The sequence below is a fragment of the Zootoca vivipara genome, chromosome 2 (genome assembly GCF_963506605.1).
Source record: "Zootoca vivipara chromosome 2, rZooViv1.1, whole genome shotgun sequence".
In the NCBI taxonomy this organism is placed as follows: domain Eukaryota; kingdom Metazoa; phylum Chordata; class Lepidosauria; order Squamata; family Lacertidae; genus Zootoca; species Zootoca vivipara.
In genome coordinates, this window is record NC_083277.1 from 11,183,115 (window position 1) to 11,200,054 (window position 16,940).

At 47.2% G+C, this 16,940-nt stretch overlaps 1 protein-coding gene across 1 annotated transcript in view; it reads left to right on the forward strand.

The window, feature by feature from the left end:
• LOC118079168 (zinc finger protein 585A-like) overlaps nt 1–16,940 on the forward strand; it is a 51,746-nt gene that overhangs the window by 23,904 nt on the left and 10,902 nt on the right. The window contains exon 7 of the mRNA XM_060270831.1: nt 3,841–4,719. Coding sequence (XP_060126814.1) covers nt 3,841–4,719 — 879 coding nt within the window. The remainder of the gene's footprint in view (nt 1–3,840; nt 4,720–16,940) is intronic.

Below are 16,940 nucleotides of genomic sequence, written 5' to 3' on the forward strand. Positions count from 1 at the left end.
TTTCTTATTTGGGTCTGTCTTGCAGCAGGTTGTCTCTAGGTATCAGTCTGGCTCTGTTGATCTGTTGTTTAACTTCATCAGGTGGATATTTTAGTTCTAAAAAGGTTTGCTGTAGATCTCTTAGGTGAGATTCTCTGTAGAGTTGGAACAGATTTTCATACCAAAATAAAAACTTAGTTGGTCTTTAAGGTGCTACTGAAGGATTTTTTTTTATTTTTTAGCCTGTTTGCCATAATTTTGGCAAAGATTTTATAATCTTGGTTTAATAGACTTATAGGTCTATATGAGCCTACTTCTTTAGGGTCTTTGTTTGGTTTTAAGATTACCATTATTTCTGCCTTTCTCTCTTAGATCCGTTAATTTATTTTCTATCCTTGGTTTCTTCCCTTTCCAGATAAACCTAGATACCGTATTTTTCGCTCCATAAGACACACCTGACCATTTGACGCGCCCAGTTTTTAGAGGAGGAAAACAAGAAAAAAAATTCTTTCTTGAATTGTCCTAGGCATAGCGGCCAACTCCTAGAGGCCTAGCTCCCTTTGCCCCCCATTAAATATTTGAGGAAGTCGTCGTCGTCCCCATGTTGATGGGCATTGTCATTCATATAGTGTGCATGCACTTTGTCTTGAGATCAATTGCAGATCAATCTCAACCTGTTGGTCCCCAGATGTTGTTGGACTACAACTCCCATCATCCCTCAATTCCCATCATCCCTGAGCTCTGGCCTTGCTAGCTAGGGGCGATGGGACCCAAAGGTTGAGAAAGGCTGATACGGTATGTGAGGTGGGGCTTACCTGTCCGTCCCCCAATATTTTATTCATGCTGGAAGAGGGATGGAGGGAAGGAAGGAGTGAGTGAGAGCGAGAAAGAGACAAGGAAGGAAGGGGTGAGAGAGAGGGGGGGGAAGCAGCCCTCTCCGCTGTCATGGAAGCAGCCCGAGATCCGGTCTCCCGCTGTGTGCAGCTCTAGCTCTGGCTCTGGCTCTTGCATTCGCTCCATAGGACGCACAGACTTTCCGCCTTCCTTTTTGGGAGGGAAAAAGTGTGTCTTATGGAGTGAAAAATATGGTATATCTTCTTGCCATTTTTCAAAGCAACCTGCGTTGCCTATTGCTGGGACTGATTGGAATAAAAAGAACATTTTTGGCAATACATTCACTTTTATTACAGATATTCTTTCACTAAATGATAAATTCATTCTTCCCATATCTAAATCTTTTTTTTTATTTCCGCACATTCTCGTAATTGTCTTTAAAAATATTAATATTCTTAGCTGTCAAACAAATCTCTCAGAATTTGACTTTTTATGTATAACTAACTAAGCCTGTTTTCTGTTGCAATTCCTTTTTGTCTTGCTCCATCATGTTTTTTACCAAAAGCTTAGTCTTATTCTTGTTTAGTTTAAAGCCTGCGACCTGCCCGAAGTCCTGTATCTTTTCTACCAATTTCGGTAGAGTATTTTTGGGATCCGTCACTGTAATTACAAGGTTAACTGCAAAAGCTTTTAATATACAGTGGTGCCTCGCTAGACGAATGCCCTGTAAAAGAAATTTTTTGCTTAACGAATAGGTTTTGTGATGGGAGGTTGCCTCGCAAGACGACGAGGTTTTCTATGGCCGCCGCTTCGTCTTGCGAAACGTGGCCATAAAAACCTCCAATCACAAAACCTTTTGCAAAAGGCATTCCTCTAGCGAAAGGGGAACCAGCTGTAGGAAGGGAAGAAGGCAAAGGAAGATCAGCCGAGAGGCGCTGACAGTTGTTGCTACAGCTGGTTCCCCTTTGTTTTCCGCTGGTCTGTGCCGGTTGCCCCGAGCAGTGAGGGGCAACCGGCAGAGACCAGCAGAACACTAGCGCAGGAAGAAGGCAAAGGTCTTCCCCCGCCTCATCTCCGATCCAGGCGGGAGGCAGCAGCAAGGAGAAGAGCTTTCCCGCCGTCTCTCGCCTCGCACAGCCGGCATGGAGCGCAGTTTTGGAGACCTCCACAGCTGCGCTCCATGTCGGGGGAGGTGGCAGCGGGAGAAGCTCTTCCCCCGCTGCCGCCTCTTGCAGCGCAAAGCTGTATGGAGCGCAACTTCGGAGGTCTCCGAAGCTGCGCTCCATGTCGTGGGAGGCAGGCAAGGCGGTGGCTGGGAGAAGAGAACTTCTCCCCCTGGGCCCCACCACCTCGCACACAGCCGGCATCGGACGGGGCTTCGGAGACCTTCTCCGAAGCCCCGTCGCATGCCCCCGCCAGTCCCCCAGAGCCTATAGGAACACATTGATTAAGTTTCAATGCATTCCTATGGGAAACTGGGACTCGCTAGACGAAAAATTCATTACACGAATTGACCCGTGGAACAAATTAATTTCGTCTAGCGAGGCACCACTGTATATGCTTTATTTCCTACTGTTATTCCTCTAATTAATTTCTCCGCTCTTTCTCTCTCGCCAGGGCCTCTAATACCAAAATAAATAATAATGGTGATAGGGGATATCCTTGTCCTCTTCATTATTTTACAGTTTTCTGTTATAACCTTATTAACAATCAGCATGGCCTGTTGGTAAGAATAAATTGCATCAATTCCTCTCCCACATTCATTTATTTCTATTATCGTTTTCATAAAAGCCCATGAAACGTTATCAAAAGCCTTTTCAGCATCTAAAAGTATTGCCTCTTTTCCCCTCATTTCTTACTTCCAAATATTCAATAATATCTATTATATTCCGTATATTCTCCTTCATCTGATGTCCTGGTAGAAAGCAGGCCTGAGTGTGATGAATTTTTTCCTGCTAAAACACCTTTCATTCTGTTGCCCAAAATATGCCCAAAATATGAGCAATACTCTAAATCAGTGGTCCTCAACCCCCGGGCCGCCCAAGGAATATTTAAAAACAATTAAATTAAAATTATTAACTCAAAACAATCTAAATAAAATATAAACAATCAACGTCGTCCCCCTCCTCAGCGGGCCGCGGTAAAATTATCAAACGTTGACTGGTCCACGGCGATAAAAAGGTTGGGGAGCACTGCTCTAAATGGAATAATTTTCTCACCTTTTAGTACAAGAAATATTGAGTTCTGGTCCGAAAGCGTTCTTCGTTGTATTTCTACTTTTCCAATCTATGGACTTCCATCCTACAGGAGACATTGATGGCCAACAACTGGATAGCTTGAAAAAGAGGATTAGACCAATGTCTGCTCTGCTCTGCCCTCACGGTCCTAGGCAATAATGCTTCTTAATACTAGTTCCTGGAAGGCAGAGGGCTCTTTTGCTCAAATCCTGCTTGTTGGTTTCCCACAGGCATCTGGTTGGCCACTGTGAGAACAGGATGCTGGACTAGGATGCCTAATCGAGCGGGCTCTTCTTATGTTCTAATACAGGCACCCCCAAACTTGGCCCTCCACATGTTTTGGGACTACAACTCCCATCATCCCTAGCTAACAGGACCAGTGGTCAGGGATGATGGGAACTGTAGTCCCAAAACATCTGGAGGGCAGAGTTTGGGGGTGCCTGTTCTAATATATTGCAATATTTTTAGACTTACATTTGGCATACCGGCAGTAACACTAAAGTTTTACTTCTTAGTCATAGGAGAGACTGCTACTCAAGCCTGTGATCACTTCCTAATTCCAATATATATGATAAAATAATGCAGTTTATTAAGTGTGAATGGATTTAGCGTGTTGTTCTTGCCATTATCTCATCTGCATTCCTAAAAATTTGGAACATAGCAAGGACAGTGGAGAATGGAGACGGTGTTAAAATAAGAGAAGGTGCATATTGGGATTGACATGTGTTCAGTTTCTTTCTTGTCTTTCTTGAAAGTCTAATAGGATTTTCTTCTGCTCAATCCGAAACAGGTGAGGAAGATGAGGGCCAGAATTATCTGGAGCCACCTGTGACTTCATTGGGAAGAACAAAGAAACAGTTTAAATGCATGGAATGTGGGATGTGCTTTAGTCACAGTGGAACACTTAGAAGACATCAACGAACTCACACGGGGGAGAAACCATTTGAATGTATTGAATGTGGAAAGAGCTTCAGTGTAAGTGGAGCACTTAAAATACATCAACGAACTCACACAGGGGAGAAACCATTTAAATGTATTGAATGTGGAAAGAGCTTCATGGAAAATGGAGTACTTAGAAGACATCAACGAACTCACACGGGGGAGAAGCCATTTAAATGCATTGAATGTGGAAAGAGCTTCAGTCAATATGGACACCTTAGAATACATCAACAAACTCACACGGGGGAGAAACCATTTAAATGTATTGAATGTGGAAAGTGCTTCAGTCGAAATGAACAACTTAGAATACATCAAAAAAATCACACGGGTGAGAAACCATTTATGTGTACTGAATGTGGAAAGTGCTTCAGTCAAAATGGACACCTTAGAATACATCAAAGAACTCACACGGGGGAGAAACCATTTAAATGTATTGAATGTGGAAAGAGCTTCAGTCAAAATGGAACACTTAGAATACATCAACGAACTCACACGGGGGAGAAACCATTTAAATGTATTGAATGTGGAAAGAGCTTCAGTGTAAGTGGAGCACTTAGAAGACATCAACGAACTCACACAGGGGAGAAACCATTTAAATGTATTGAATGTGGAAAGAGCTTCAGTGTAAATGGACACCTTAGAATACATCAACGAACTCACACGGGAGAGAAACCATTTGAATGTATTGAATGTGGAAAGAGCTTCAGTGAAAGTGGAGCACTTAGAAGACATCAACAAACTCACACGGGGGAGAAACCATTTAAATGTATTGAATGTGGAAAGAGCTTCAGGGAAAATGGAACTCTTAGAAAACATCAACGAACTCACACGGGGGAGAAACCATTTGAATGTATTAAATGTGGAGCAAGCTTCAGTGAAAGTAAAAGGCTTAGAATACATCAACGAACTCACACGGGGTAGAAACCATTTAAATGTATTGAATGTGGAAAGAGCTTTAACAGGAAGGATAAACTTACATTACATTGGCAGACTCACACAGGAGAAGCTTTAGTCAATATGGAACCTTAGGAAACATCAGCTAACTCCCTCGGGGAAACCACCGATTTATGAAATGTGGAAAGGGCTTCAGAGGGAGTGGAGACCTTTAATAATAATAATAATAATAATAATAATAATAATAGGTTTCCCCAGCCACTCTGGCTGGCTTCAAACAAAGATTAAAAATACATTAAAATGTCACACATTAAAAACACATATTAAAAACATATCTGAACAGGGCTGCCTTCAGATGACTTCTAAATGTCAGGTAGTTATTTATCTGTTTGACATCTGATGGGAGGGCATTCCACAGGGCAGGTGCCACTACCAAGAAGGCCCTCTGCCTGGTTCCCTGTAGCTTTGCTTCTCACAGTGAGGGAACAGGCAGAAGGCCCTTGGTGCTGGACCTCAGTGTCTGGGCAGAACAATGGGGGTGGAGAATTTCATAAGCAAATTCACACGGGAAAAACCACATAAATGTATGGAGTTTTCCACTCATGTTTCCCATATTTCCTGGGAAGTGAAGATTACTGTCAAGTCTCTGGATCATAAGTTCCGCATTAAAAAATAAGGATCGGCTGACTCACCCAGTGGCGCGGCACCGAAAGTCGCTTCTGCGCATGTCTGTACATGCGCAGAATTGATTTTCGGTGCCGGCTCTGCCCATGACGGCACCAAAGGAAAATCGCTTCTGGATTTTAATAGACTTGGCTTCATGCCTGGGACAAAGCTGAGCTCCGTGAGTCAACTGATGTTTGTCTTTCGTACACTTGGAAAGATACAAACCATGTCAAAAATGTATGATTTGTTGTTAGAATGGTATACAGAAGATGAATTGACAAAAGATGTGATGATAAAATGGGCAAAAGATTTTGGGTATAATATCGAATACGATGCGTGGTTGAAATTATGGAATCAAACACTGAAGTTTACTGCATGTACTGCCCTGAAAGAGAATGTTTTGAAGATGATGTATAGATGGTATTTAACTCCAGTAAAATTGGCTAAGATGTATAGGATGAGTAGTAAAACATGCTGGAAATGTAAAGAGAAGGGTGGTGAATTTTACCATATGTGGTGGACATGCAAAAAAATTAAAATGAACTGAAAAAGATTTTTAAACACACCTTTCCCAAAAAACCGGAGGCTTTTTTGTTAGGACTTATAGAAGAGATTGCAAAAGGAGATCAAGTATTATTTATGTATGCGACAACCGCGGCTAGGACTTTGTTAGCCCAAAAATGGAAAACTCAGCAGTTACCGACAATTGAAGAGTGGCAGACGAAAATGATGGACTATGTGGAACTAGCAAGACTGACTAGCAGGATCTGAAACCACAGAGAGGCAAAGTTCCAAAAAGACTGGAGTAAATTTGTGGACTATATGGAGATGAACTGTAGGAGTTTAAAGACACTTGCAGGACTCAAATAAATCCTACGAAATGATTTTAAGCAGATGGAGTAAAGGAACTGCGAGAAAGGAGTGGATGAGAAAACCGAATGAACGGAGGGAGGGAAGTCAAAGCTTGGCAGAGGATAGTGAATTTGAGATAATTGAATAGATGTTAAAAGGATAAAATTTTGTGGTTATTGTGTGTTTTTGTGTTGTTGAATGTTTTGTTATTGTTTAATTTAATAAGTTGCTTTTAAAAAAAAAGATACAAACCATTTGACTAGTGGAAACTCGCTGCAACGAAACTTTGAAAATCCTTGCTCATAGCTGAAGTCCAGCCTAATTTGCAGTCCTCTGGTCTCCTAAAACAGTATTTTCCTCTTTGGGCATGGGAAAACAATAAGGAACAGGGCAGAGCAAGTCTCATAGGCCCTAAGGGAGCCTTCATCAACCAGGTGCCCTGCAGATGTGTTGGGCTACATCTGTCCCACCCTACACATCCTGAGGGCAGAGGATGCTCAAATAGTTGTTGTTAGTTTACACTTTGACCAAACTGTGGGAGGCAGTGGAAGACAGGAGTGCCTGGCGTGCTCTGGTCCATGGAGTCATGAAGAGTCGGACACAACTAAATGACTAAACAACAAACAAAAGTTTACACTTGTCTAGGACTAACAGATCAATACTAACCACGTCACTTTAAGTTCTTTTTTTAATAATAAAAAAAAGCAACTGACCAATGCAATTAACAGCACTGCTACTCATAGGTAAGTCATATTGAATTCAATGGAGCTTACACCCAGGTAAGCAGGGTTAGGGCAGCTACCTAAACCAGTTTAAATTTCAAGTGCAGTGTAAATGGGTCACAGCTTATGACTGGGGAGGGGGAGCTGAAAGGGGGTCAGCTGGGAAATTTTGCCTTAAATCTGATGCAAGAGATGGATGGCCAAATTGCTCCTATACCCCAAACTCCATCCACACAAGAGGAACTAATAAAGGAGGAGGTTATACTATAAAAACCAGACAAAACAACAGCTGGTGTTCCTTGCTCTTCATATAATAGCACAAGCTGCACATTTGGTGAGGAAGGAAGCACCAGGTATATGAAAAGGAGAGGGATTTCAAAGCAGGACACAGCCAGTTTGGAGAGCTGGAGGGAAGAAATGTGGGAAGCGTATCAACAAAAGGTCACCACACAGAGAAAAGCTGGCAGGAAAAACCTCTTAGAAGTACAACCTCCCTGGCTGCTGAGGAAACTCGGATTTTCAAAAAAGACAAACGGCAAAGCTGGTCTCAAGGAGCAGCAGCCACGCCAAGAAAGATTCGTACAGAAGTTGAAATGCAGATATAAGAACCAGATGGTTCATCCTTGCCGTCGTCCCTCCACAAAATGTAAACACACACGAGGCATGCTTCAGTTGAGATTCCTGCATCGCAAGGGGGTTGGACTAGACGACCCTCGGGGTCCCCTTCCTATTCTATGGTTCTGTGAGGCAATCTGCCGCCCAAGTTGCAGAGCCACGATCGCCTCCCCTCACAAAACTCCCTGGCTTCCCTTGTCCCAGAAGAGAATTTGAGGGGCAGGTGGGGGGTCTCCACAGAACCCAGAGTTGAGCCAAAGAGCAAAGGTGGGGCGGTGGGCGTCTCAGCTGTACCCACCTCTCTCCTCCTGCTGCTTCTCTCCCTTCTACCACCCGCGCCGCACCCACAGCACCTCTCCTGCAGAAAACGAACTTCCGCCGCTCGCGGCTCCTTTGTGACCCCTCCCCTTTGCCAATACCAGTGTGCTCTGCTTCCCTTTTTCCGGAGGCTACCGCCAATGCTCCTCCCTTGAGGATGTCCACGCTGAAGCGAGCAGCCTCCACCTCGCAGGCGATTTTTCCCTTGCAGCCTCCCCAGCCCGCTCTGCCCACCCCGGATTCCTTTCAGGAGCAGCCGTGGCACACAATGGCTCTCCTGCGCGTTCCTCTTCCCAGGCAGGGGACCGACATGTCTGGGCAGCCGCGCAGCACCAGAAATCCCGTAAATTTACCGGATTTCCCAGCAGGGTGGGAGAGGAGCTGCTTCCTCTGAAATCCGGTAAATTTACGGGTTTTTTACCAATCCAGGGGCGCAGCAGGAAACGGTTTTAAATCCGGGTGTTTCCCGCCAAAAATGGGAGGCTTGACAGCTATGCTCTGGATGTGTCGAAAATATTTTGGTAGTGTTTGTTTTCTATCTTGGGGGCCACGCTATTTGCATAGCTGCCAGGTTATCCCTTTTTTCAGGGATTTTCCATTATGCTGAATAGGCTTCCTCGCGAGAAAAGGGAAAACTTGGCAGCTATGTATTTTCAAGAGGTCTCTGAAGACTGTTGATCTGGATAGCTTGGAATCTGGCATTCTGGACTTTGTCTGCAATGCTGCGTATTGCTCAGAACAGAGAGCTGGATTTGTATTTCCTGTATCAGTCCTTCATTCCCACCTAAAATTCCTCGGTTTGTGAATATGGCTGGTTTGGGTTTCTTTCAACCAGTTGCTAATAATCTACTTTTGTTGTTGTTCTAAATGGGTTTTTGCTGGTAATGGGTTCATAAAACTTTAATAAAGCACAGATCCCTTTCAAAAATCTTTTGGGGAAGTGTGTTTGTTGTGCAAGAACTCCAATGCAGCTTTAATTATACAACCTGAATTTGCCTGTGTGTGACTGAATCCCACCCCAAAACAGAGATTGTTTGGAAATGTGCTTTGTCAAATGCATGGAAATTAAGTTTGCAGTTACAGTGGTGCCTTGCTTTCCGAATGCCTCGCACGACGAAAAACTCGCTAGACGAAAGAGTTTTGTGTTGCGCGAGGCATTTGCAAGACGACACGGTTTTTAATGATCGCCGCTTCATCTTACGAAGCGCGGCCATAGAAAGCGGCAAAGGAAAATCAGCTGACAGCGCGGGAAGCTGACAGCTAATCTTCCTTTGCCATGGGGGATGGAGCCGAAATGTGGCGGTGCGACTGCTGCCCCTGCCTGTCTTCCCCTTGGCTCGGGGAAGACAGGCAGGGGCAAGCAGCACCCGCCGCGATTTGTCTCCGTTCCCCCGGAGCTACCACACCGCCGCGCACATCCGGGGAAGGGAGGCGGCAGGGGGGGAGAAGCGCTTCTCCGCCTCGCCGTGCACCGCTGGCAGCCCGCCTGCTTGCCTTCGCCGAGGAAGCCGAAGTGCAGGCGGGCTGGGGGGGAAGCGCAGACTCTTTCCTCCGCTTCCCCCCCCCCGCTGCCTGTCACACAGCGGGGAGAGAACGAGGCTTCTCAAGCCCCGTCCCATCCCCGCTGTGTTCCTCGCGCTTCGGCTCGGGGACTGGCAGCGGCAGCGCTTGCTCTCTTGGCTCGGGGAAGGCAGGCAGCACTCGGTAAAATAATGAAAGTCTACTACCCTCTCCCCCCCCCTCTCTCCCCACCTCTCTACTCCCCAACCTTATACTGTATACAACATTAAAGTCTGTGTGTGAATTTTGATGATATCCAAAGTAACAAAGTTGCTTACAGCTAGGAAGCTATCTTTTAGGTGTTAAGTTTCTTTTTACCGACTCTACATGTCCATACATGTAACTGAGAATAATATATTTATAATCTCCTGCTTATTCAAACACGGGTACATTCTCACTTGAATTCTCTTACCGTTTCTTATGAAAGGTTTTTCCTTTCACCTCAGCAGTATTCTCTCTGTTCCTGCACAGGTTTCTCCCTATTTACATTTAGAGATCTTCCTCAGTTTCACTTCAGACAGATCACTCTGACACCAGGGATGTAGGAAGGGGGAGCTGTGGGGGTGGGCTGCCCCAGGTGTCATCCCTGACAGGGGGAGACAAAATCCCCCCCAGGCGGATCACTACGCCGCCCCCTTGGACTCCAATCTCTGTGCCAATTGTTCCCCTGGATGCCAATCACCCCACCAAATTGCCCCTAATGGGCGCCATCGCCCCCCTGGGTGGCTCACCCCACTCCCCTGGGCGGCCCACTCCATCACCACCCCGGTGCATGGCATGTGCGCCGGGTGCCTGAGCGAATAGCTCTGCTGCTGCCGGGGGTGAAGCCAAATGGCTGCATCAACAGCACCAAAGTGACCTTTCCCGGGGCACAAGCCTGGGCTGTGCATCTGGAGGTCCTGGGCTGCCCAGACGACAACACCCCCCTCTTGCTGGAAAGAGGCGTACAAGGCACCACCCAACCTTAGGGATTCCAATCTGGATTTCTGTAGGGTTTACTCCTGTGCCTCTTCTCCCGAAAATATCCCCAAAGGAAGGCATCCCCAAACTCGACCCTCCAGCTGTTTTGGGACTACAACTCCCAGCATCCCTAGCTAACAGGACCAGTGATCAGGGATGATGGGGATTGTAGTCCCAAAACAGCTGGAGGACCGAGTTTGGGGATGCCTGCCCAAAGGCAATGGGTATGGATTGTTCCTCAAGGTTTACTCCTCAATGGGTATAGCTGCAAGCCAGTGGAGGTTTAGGACCAGAGTTTACCTTCTCCTAGACTGGCCACCTTCCCAGGTTGATGAGCCCCACCTACCCCTCACTTCCTTGTACAGCACATGCACAAACGGCCTTATTGATCATTGGACCTGCTGCCAGTCTTGTCCACTCCATCCGCCGGAGCCTGTCTTTGCATGCAGGGGAAGTCCCTAATTCATGGACAGTTTGAGTCCTATCTGCTCCCTTCACTTGGTTCAGCCAGCCTGTCAAAGCCATTCCCAGGGTGTGACCTCTGTGGCATGCTGAGAGCTTTTAGGAGCCACAGGAGACAGCTGAGTGCAGGGTGGGGACCAAAGGGGGGACAAACAACCCCCACAAGGATGGTGTATTGAGGAGGGGTCTCCCTATTAACATTTAGAGACAGATCACTCTGACACCAGGGATGTAGGAAGGGGGGGCTGTGGGGGTGGTCTGCCCCAGGTGTCATCCCTGACAGGGGGAGACAACCCCCCAGGCGGATCACTACGCCGCCCCCCTGGATGCCAATCTCTGTGCCAATTGCCCCCCTGGATGCCAGTCACCCACCTATTGCCCCTAATGGGCGCCATCGCCCCCCTGGGTGGCTCACCCCACTCCCCTGGGCGGCCCACTCCATCACCACCCCGGTGCATGGCATGTGCGCCGGGTGCCTGAGCGAATAGCTCTGCTGCTGCCGGGGGTGAAGCCAAATGGCTGCATCAACAGCACCAAAGTGACCTTTCCCGGGGCACAAGCCTGGGCTGTGCATCTGGAGGTCCTGGGCTGCCCAGACGACAACACCCCCCTCTTGCTGGAAAGAGGCGTACAAGGCACCACCCAACCTTAGGGATTCCAATCTGGATTTCTGTAGGGTTTACTCCTGTGCCTCTTCTCCCGAAAATATCCCCAAAGGAAGGCATCCCCAAACTCGACCCAGGGATGACGGGGATTGTAGTCCCAAAACAGCTGGAGGGCCGAGTTTGGGGATGCCTGCCCAAAGGCAATGGATATGGATTGTTTCTCAAGGTTTACTCCTCAATGGGTATAGTTGTAAGCCAGGGGAGGTTTAGGATCAGAGTTTACCTTCTCCTAGACGGGCCACCTTCCCAGGTTGATGAGCCCCACCTCCCCCTCACTTCCTTGTACAGCACATGCACAAACGGCCGCATTGATTGTTGGACCTGCTGCCGGTCTTGTCCACTCCATCCCCCGGAGCCTGTCTTTGCAAAGCCATTCCCAGGGTGTGACCTCTGTGGCATGCTGAGAGCTTGTAGGAGCCACAGGAGACAGCTGAGTGCAGGGTGGGGACCAAAGGGGGACAAACAACCCCCACAAGGATGGTGTATTGAGGAGGGGTCATACCCCTCTTGGGGGACATGCGGTGCTCCTTCTGGGGTAGTTTGTCCACCAACTAAACTACTGTACAAACTTAAAAATTGCATTCATTGCTCCACCCGCTTTTGCCACTGGCCCCACCCACTGCCAGCATGCAGCCCTTGGAAACTTCGCCAGGAGGAAATGCGGCCCTCAGGCTGAGAAAGGTTCCCCATTCCCAAAGCAGAGAAAGCCCAGCACTCTGCATCAACTCACTTCTGCCCCTGATGTTGGGACTCAGCGCCTCTTACCTGCCTCTTCTGCGGGTGGCTCCCAGCAAGGATGGCGCGGAGAGGCTCGAGGCGACCACCCTGTTTGGAGATGTGCTGGGATGTCTCACCCTGTTGGAAGGAGGAATTACAGGGGTTCTCCTGGAAGGAGGGGTTGAGGGGGATCCGTGGATGCCTGACGGGGAACACCACATGGTACCTAGCAAGGAGAACAGCCAGAGACAAGTCATGGTTTTTTCACGCAGCCCATAGTCAAACTGTGGAACTCTCTGCCCCAGGAGGCAGTGACGGCCACCAACTTGGATGGCTTTAAAAAGAGGATAATTCTTTTAAAAAATCAAATAAGAAATATCTACAAAAAAAGTGTATTGGGCAAATTCATTAAATGTAAGGCAGTCAATGGCTATGAGCCACATGGGCTATGCTGTGCCTGCATGCTCAGAAGCAGCAATGCTTCTGAATACCAGTTGCTGGAAACTTCAGTCCAGGAGAGGGCTCTTGTGCTTGGGTGCTGCTTGTGGGTTTCCCAATAGGGCATCTGTTTGGCCACTGTGAGAACAGGATGGTGGACTACACGGGCCACTGGCCTGATCTAGCAGGCTCTCTTTGTGTCTTTGTGGCTCAGTGATCAGGTGGGGATATGTGGATCATAAACAAACAAGCCTATGTAAGAAGTCTGCCCAAACATGCCACAGAGGCCAGCAAGATACAGACATAAGAGCCAAGAACAGGGTTCCCGAAACTTGGGTCTCCAGCTGTTTTTGGTCCTGACCCTTGGTCCTTCTAGCTGAGGATAATGGGAGTTGTAGTCCAAAAAAACAGCTGGAGACCAAAGTTTGGGAGATGGGAAGACAAAGTAAATCTCCCCTGGGAATTGGCTGTGGGTGTGTAACATAACTCTGTATTGGACAAACAGGCCAAACCCTATGCCAAAGGATAAATGGACATAAAACTGACATCAGGAATCACAAGACAGAGAAACCAGTAGGAGAACACTTCAATCTTGCAGGACATTCAATACAAGATCTCAAAGCACCTGTCTGATTACAAAAGAATTTCAACTGACGCGGGTGGCGCTGTGGTCTAAACCACAGAGCCTAGGGCTTGCCGATCAGAAGGTCGGTGGTTTGAATCCCCGTGATGGGGTGAGCTCCTGTTGTTTGGTCGCAGCTTCTGCCAACCTAGCAGTTTGAAAGCACATTAAAGTGCAAGTAGATAAATAGGTACTGCTCCGACGGGAAGGTAAATGGCATTTCTGTGCACTGCTCTGGTTCACCATAAGCGGCTTAGTCATCTTGGCTACATGACCAGGAAGCTGTCTGCAGACAAACGCCAGCTCCCTTGGCCAGTAAAGTGAGATGAGCACCGCAACCCCAGAGTCATCCGTGACTGGACTTAATGGTCAGGGGTCCCCTTACATTTACCTTACGAAACTGAAAACCATGGAAAGACCTGGTCTGAATAGAGATATTGGATTCTTGTCTCATTAAACATGCTAAAGCTATTTTTGGTCACCTGCATACCATCCCTTGTTTCTTCCTGTAGGACTAATCAGTTGTTAACAGTCGTTAACAGGTTTACCATACCCTTTGAGTCAATCACCCATCTCCTACTACCCTTCTGAGAAATACCCCACCCCACCCTCCCACTATATATAAGGGTCTGGTGACTTCTGTTTCAATGGATGTGAAGAAGTGTGCATGCACATGAAAGCTTATACCCAAAACAAACTTAGCTGGTCTCTTAGGTGCTACTGGACAATTTTGTAATTTTCTCCTGACTGTGTCAGACCAACACGGCTACCTACCTGAATAACTCTCAACAGTTTGTCACAACCCAGTTTGCCCATCCCACCCACACAAGTGCCCAATGGAAGAAGCCACCAATTGGTGTCAGCGCCACGAACGATAGGGGCTGTGACGTCCCAATGCCCAATGCTCTTATTGCCGGGGGTGTGTGTGAAAAGAAGCAGCGCTACCAATCGTGGTCTCACCTCCTGCAGCAGCAGTTCTGACACAATCCTCACCTCCTCCAGATGAATTTGCGCCACGTGGCCGGTCTCAAGCCCCCACTCCTCCCCGGGAAGGCTGTCCACCAATCCGCTCCTCAAACGCCACTGTTCGAATCACCAAAACCAATCAGATGGAGCAGGGAGGTGCCTGGGCAGAAAGTAGGAAGCGTGATGCAAACAAGAACAAAATAGTTCATGGAGGGGGGGAAGCGGGCGGGAGGTTTTGTTATGTCATTCCTATATTCCCAGCGGTGATTGGAGAGAAAGGCAGGAAGTTAGTCCAATAGTACCTCCGAGGATGTGGACAGGCTTCTTGGACGAGTGAAACCGACCACCTGTCTCCTTGATCCTTGCCCATCCTGGCTAATAAAAGCGAGCCGGGAAGGGCTGGGCGATGGGCTCTGTGGGGTGGTGAATGCTTCCCTCTGCGAGGGAGCCTTCCCAGACCCGCTGAAAGAGGCAGTCATTGAATCACTTCTTTTAAAAAAACATATTTAGAACCGGCCAATATGGCCAACTATCACCCAGTCTCAAATAAACCATTCTTGGGCAAGGTGATTGAGCAGGTGGTTGCTGAACAACTCCAAGTACGCCTGGAGGATGCAGACCATTTGGATCCCTTCCAAGCGGGATTCAGGCCTCATCATGGCACTGAAACTGCCTTGGTCGCGCTGGTTGATGTTCTCCGGCAGGCTAGGGACAAAGGTGAGAACTGTTTCCTAGTTCTGCTGGATCTCTCTGTGGCCTTTGACAACATTGACCATAACATCCTTCTGGACCGTCTAGAGGGGCTGGGAGCACTCATGGCTCCCCGCAAATAATTTTGGGAAGTGTAGTTTGTTAAGAGTGCTGGGAGTTGGGAGTCCACTAACATGTGGCTTCCTGTCCCTGTTTCAGATAAACAAAGCATCTCCCACAAGCAGAAGGGAAAGCAAGAAGGATGCCAAGGATAGGCCAGGGGCAATTCTGCACCCAGAGGCTGGTGGCCTCCAACTCCCATCATCCCTGGCTGTTGCCAGCTGGAGCTGATGGGAGTTGGAGTCTAGCACCATCAGGGAAGCCACAGGCTCCCGAGCTATTCCTGAAGACAGACTCACCACGTGGGAAAATGGCAGCAAGTTGGTGGTCTTTTAGTACTTCCGAATCTCCAGGATGGCACGCTGGCTAGGTCAGTTCCCTTGCCGACGCTCTGTGTGGGGAGGAGGGGAGATTAACAAGGCTCACAGAGTCCATGGGAAAGTGTTGCCTCGCTCTGGACCTTTTCCCTTAAGCCGGACTTGCTCTAAGCTTGGCATGGGCTGCTGTAGCCTGACCGGCAATGTCTCCCCAGGGTCCCAGTGGTCAGAGATGGTGAGGTTTGTACCCAATAATAGCCGGAGACCCAAGTTTGAGAGACACCACTCTAACCACTACACCACCGCGAGCTCCCCAGTAGCTGGTCATGGTGCTGGGCAGAGAGTCCCCTTGCCGAGGCTTCTGCCAAAAGCAACAAATCTCTTTAATCAAGGTCCGGCAGATATTTCAACAATTGTCAAGGCCAAGGGCAGATCTCTGGGGTTCCTCCCCCATCTATCTAGCCTTGCTTGGAAGGACCAACCCCACCACCACACTATCCAGGATTTCGTAATCCGTGAAAGTTCCATGTTCCCAAAATGTTTTATTCTCATGTATTGATTGATATTTTCATGCTGAGAGATACTATTTATCTGATTTTCAGCTGCCTGTGCAGCAGCATTTCCAGGAAAGTGTCCCCCCCCCCCTGGGTTTGCTTTCAAAGTTTTATTCCTGTTTTATTCCTGTTTTATTTCCAAGTGTATCTGTGTATAAGTTTTATTCCTGTTTTATTTCCAAATGTATCTGTGTATAAGTTTTATTCCTGAATTATCTGTGTATCCGTTTTAACCTTACCTTTGAAAGGTGACTCCCAAATTATGCACCTCTTGTATGATTATATGTAATTCATTCCTGTAAATTTTATACTGTACATCATATTACTAAGCAAGCCCTCATACAAAGGAAAACTAGTACTCACCGATGGTAAATTACAATAAGCCTATCGAAGCTATACTCGGAATCTGTATCATTCTATCACTTAACTGAAAATCATATTTGGAAATCTACTTCTTTAAAGTCTTTCCATCCCCGAACTACAAGGGAACAGCTACCCCTTCTGGGTCTGTAGAACAACAACAAGTAACAGGTAGGTAGACGTGTTAGTCTGAGTCAAAGCAAAATAAAAAAATTCCTTCAGTAGCACCTTAAAGACCAACTAAGTTATTATTTTGGTATGAGCTTTTTATCTGAAGAAGTGTGCATGCACACGAAAGCTCATACCAAAATAATAACTTAGTTGGTCTTTAAGGTGCTACTGAAGGAACAACAAGTAAATTCGACAAATACACAAACACATTAGAACAATAGGGTTTTACTGAATAGATCACATACCAAACAAGATGAACAGGTTTTAAGTAAAAATCTCTTT